Here is a 3,697-nt window from a genome sequence, read left to right as displayed (position 1 = left end):
GCCGTGTCACTGTACCGCAGGATGCCGGACCACTCCGTTGCTTTTTCCACCTTCTTGATGACTCCCATTTCTTTCATCCTTTCCAATTCATTCTCCACTTGTGAGAGCAGTGGAAGAGGAACTCGCCTTGGGTATGTAACGGCATAGGGCTTGGCGTCATCCTCACAAGGCCCACCCACTGATCTCCACTAGAGGGGGCTGGATGTATGCGCATTGAGCAAACAAGTATGAAGCCACTGGAGGTGAGCAGCTTGTCCCGGAAGTGAGTGCTTGGCAGGCTTTGTAACCCTTCCGAGTGCTGGTTCGAAAAGCGTCGAGGGCGCTGGATTTTCGCTTGTTCTCTCAAGAGAGTCTGCTTGTTGCACAGTAAGAGTGCATGCAGACCCGAGAAGTATCATGGGAAGCCATTCAATGTAAACATTTTGAGATTCTAGTTGATCAAGTTGTGAATATGTCTCAAGTTCAAATGCCTCATTCTCAGGATTTAATCCAGAACGGGAGCATTAAAACCCAATCAAAGAAACAAAAAAGCATGGTCCAAAATATCGACTGAATGCACTAGGAAGCTTCCGGGACAAGAATCGAACTTCCGGTGGCTTCACTTGCGCCAGGCTCGGAGAGCAGCTAAGCGCCATCCAGCCCCCTTTAGTAGAGATCAGTGGGCCCACCCACTCGAGCTGCTTCGCGGCAACATTCTGCGGGGAGTCACTACAGAAAAAAAGCTTATCTGAGCTGTCGATGTAACAAACTGTCGATGAAACGAACTGTCAATGAAACGTCGTTCAATGAACTGACTGCCCCCCATATTTCAGTATCAGGATTTCTCCTTCAAACAAAACATATTTAAAGATACTTTGTCACCCATTTTTTAGTCATACATATTTGAATTGTTTTGCAATGCTCCTTTTATAAATGTATTTTAGTATCAATACTTTAGCTGTCACTGCTGTGTATTCCAGTATTTGTCATTTCAAATGCTTCTTAGGTTATATCCGCCCAACCTTGTCACTCAATGAACAGCATTCCAGAGGCATGTCACATGTCACATGTAACTCAAAAGGAGCATGTCACATGTAACTCAAAAGGACAGTGCACCAGGGGTGAAAGTTCCATGTACTTACGTCAGTCGACATTCACGATGGTAACGCCGAGGGCAACACCTTTTTGTACTAGTAGGCGGTTCAGGGACAGCCTCTCATCCTCCCTGGCATGCCCGAAAGGCCCACCTCGTGGCACCAACATGAATACGAGCACGTAGCTCGTCAAGCCTTTCAGGGTGGTCACAAGCTCCTGAAAAGTGGAAAGGACATAGACTTATGCAGAGGACAAAGCAAAACTACCGTAAAATCCCGTAAGAATGTCCACCCAAAATGAAGAGATAAATTGGGAAAAACGTGGGGTGGGCTATCTTTGGGAATGCGACAGCAAAAATTTATTTAAAGAAACGCGATAAGCAACTGGGCTATCCGCTACAAACCACATAAAACGGGAACTGATACCGCGGATTGCGGACACGGCATATTTGCGTTTTATGATGTGATGTTTTATGATATGAACACGTAAGACTCTGCTACGACATCCTAAGTCATGGGAAAAGGGGTTGAACACGCAGCAGATCCACTTTGCCGTGTTTTCAGGATTCTAACGCGCAGGCTGATTTAGCTTTCAGATATTGGCCGGTTCTACCGCGCAGGTAAAGTAATGAAGATTGAACACATACCTTATAGACGGGTTTTATGAAACGAACGCCAACAAAAAATAAATGCCGTGCACTAGTCGCCGTTGTCACAGTGCGACGATGTTTCTTCGCTGTCCACAGAGGTGAGTGCGCGTCGTCGGCTTTGGGAGGGTCGTCTTCCGAGCACGCTTTGCGAGCTCGTCGGGTCGCTGGGATTGCGAGGCCACGCAGTGCTACTCCGTTCGTTTTGCCATGACTCCCGTTGAAACAGTTCAAATCTGTGGTGCCTGTGGTTTAACCTGTGGTTCAAACAGTTCAAACACGCCGCTCCGGCAACCTGAGAACCGTTGAAAACAGCAAGGCCAGGGTGGCGCCAGTGGGCAAGTCAGTCATGATGTAGGATGGTCGAGAAATAAACCAGTTAGCTGAGTTTGAGACGTCCCTTTTTGTGTCTGATCCTTCTATTAAAAAGTTTCCAATTTCTTCGACCACAGTCTCAGGTGTTATATGACATGATTATGATCATCATCACTACCATCCGAACGGATTCCCTACGAGCGGTTTTTCCCTACGCTGGCGTTGTCCCCAGATCTAGGCACGGGCAGATCTCTGGATAGGCGCTCGCCTCCGGGGCTAGGAGCTGATATGACCAATCATACAGCATCAAAATCGAACCATCACGCTGCTTCGTTGGCCCCATTAGCCGTCGGCTGCGTCTGGACTTAAACGAAGTCGAGTCCTGTAGTGTTTAGGTGTTGCTGCCCATGTCTGTACTTCGCGCTATTGATTGTTCATAATACTGTATAATTAGTGTTCGGAGTTTTCGGTTTAAACCGATAAAAACCGATAAAACTGCGCCAAATACATTTTCGGAAATGCGCTTTTAACCGAAAAAGGTCAGTTTGTAGGTTCGGCGTTTTCGTTTCAAACCGATGAAAACCAATAGAAGTACGTCTAATCCCTATTTGAAATTCGGTTTTAACCGAAAAAGGTCAGTTCTTTAGCACCGCTTTGAGGTGGGTGGGGGAGGGGGGGACAGAGTGAAAGGGCATTGCAAGGTTCGACATTGTGTGACGTCTTCGTGATTGCCCTCTTCCAAGGTTCAACATGCAACAAAGGAGGTCTTGCAGTGGCCTTCACGGGACATCTGTGTTCTTTCCGTGATCGGGCTTAATGTGTTAAGTTCCCGGTCCTAAAAAAAAGATTGGATGTGGGATAGCACACTCTAAAAAAAGCCCGTGCCTCTACTTTCCCGCACAACACTCGGAGAGCTAATCACCGCAACTTACGGGGGCAGCTCAGCGAATGATGATGCCGAAGCATATGTTTAGACAAAAAAAAAAAAACGCAGTCTGAGTTGTGACATTAAGGAATGCAAGCGTGACGTTCTGCATCGCTTAATGTCTCAACACAGACTACGTTTTTTGGTCCAAACATATATTTCGCCATCGTCATTCACTAAGCTGCCTCCGTAAGTTGCGGTGATTGGCTCTCCGAGTGATGTGCGAGAAAGTAGGCGCACAGGCTTTCTTTAGAGTGATAAGTGTTTCACTTCATGCACTTCAGACGACATCGAGGAAAGCCGTTAATATTTCTCTTAACATCCGCACTCAAACTTCTTTGTGGTTGAGAACATAAATACGATGAATTTCTTCTGGCCATTCCGCTGGTTCCTGTACGGTCATCGTGCACCTCAGACGCTCAGGTCGTCAGATTAGAAAAAAAAAACAAAAAAACTAAAGGTTATGCTCGCGAACTCCAAGGTTTTTGAGGTGTGTCCTGGACAGAAGTTGTAGCGAAGACCACGTGTGTATATGTACTGTTATTCTTGGAGGGATCACAAATATCACAGCTACAGCTACTATTCACCGAAAAAAAAAAACGGTAAACTTTTTTGGAAATAAATATACACCGAAAAAAAAAATTTGAATTGTAGAATAAACACCGAAAAAAATATGCAGAAATTTGAAAAAAAAAAACAAACGAAAACGCGTATAATATAATATTGCGTAATTAAAA

At 45.5% G+C, this 3,697-nt stretch overlaps 1 protein-coding gene across 1 annotated transcript; it reads right to left on the bottom strand.

The window, feature by feature from the left end:
- Nucleotides 1–605: 605 nt before the first annotated feature.
- On the bottom strand, nt 606–2,071 carry LOC115308751. Its single transcript, XM_042292721.1, has 3 exons — nt 2,053–2,071; nt 1,721–1,965; nt 606–1,290 (listed from the first exon to the last, which is right to left on the bottom strand). The coding sequence occupies exons 1-3, from the start codon at nt 2,069–2,071 to the stop codon at nt 1,123–1,125; spliced, it is 432 nt and encodes a 143-aa protein (XP_042148655.1). The 3' UTR covers nt 606–1,122.
- Between the last annotated feature and the right edge of the window lie 1,626 nt (nt 2,072–3,697).

Source organism: Ixodes scapularis, unplaced genomic scaffold (assembly GCF_016920785.2).
Source record: "Ixodes scapularis isolate PalLabHiFi unplaced genomic scaffold, ASM1692078v2 PGA_scaffold3__209_contigs__length_174095766, whole genome shotgun sequence".
Classification (NCBI taxonomy): domain Eukaryota; kingdom Metazoa; phylum Arthropoda; class Arachnida; order Ixodida; family Ixodidae; genus Ixodes; species Ixodes scapularis.
The sequence above is the reverse complement of the archived record's forward strand: the minus strand, read 5'-3'. Positions and strand labels throughout refer to the sequence as shown.

What these genes read in the sequence shown, in the direction of transcription:
- LOC115308751 (XM_042292721.1), bottom strand. An exon ending in TCATAAAACCCGTCTATAAG is followed by an intron (nt 1,291 to 1,720) that starts GTATGTGTTCAA and finishes TCCACTTTTCAG; the next exon opens with GAGCTTGTGACCACCCTGAA.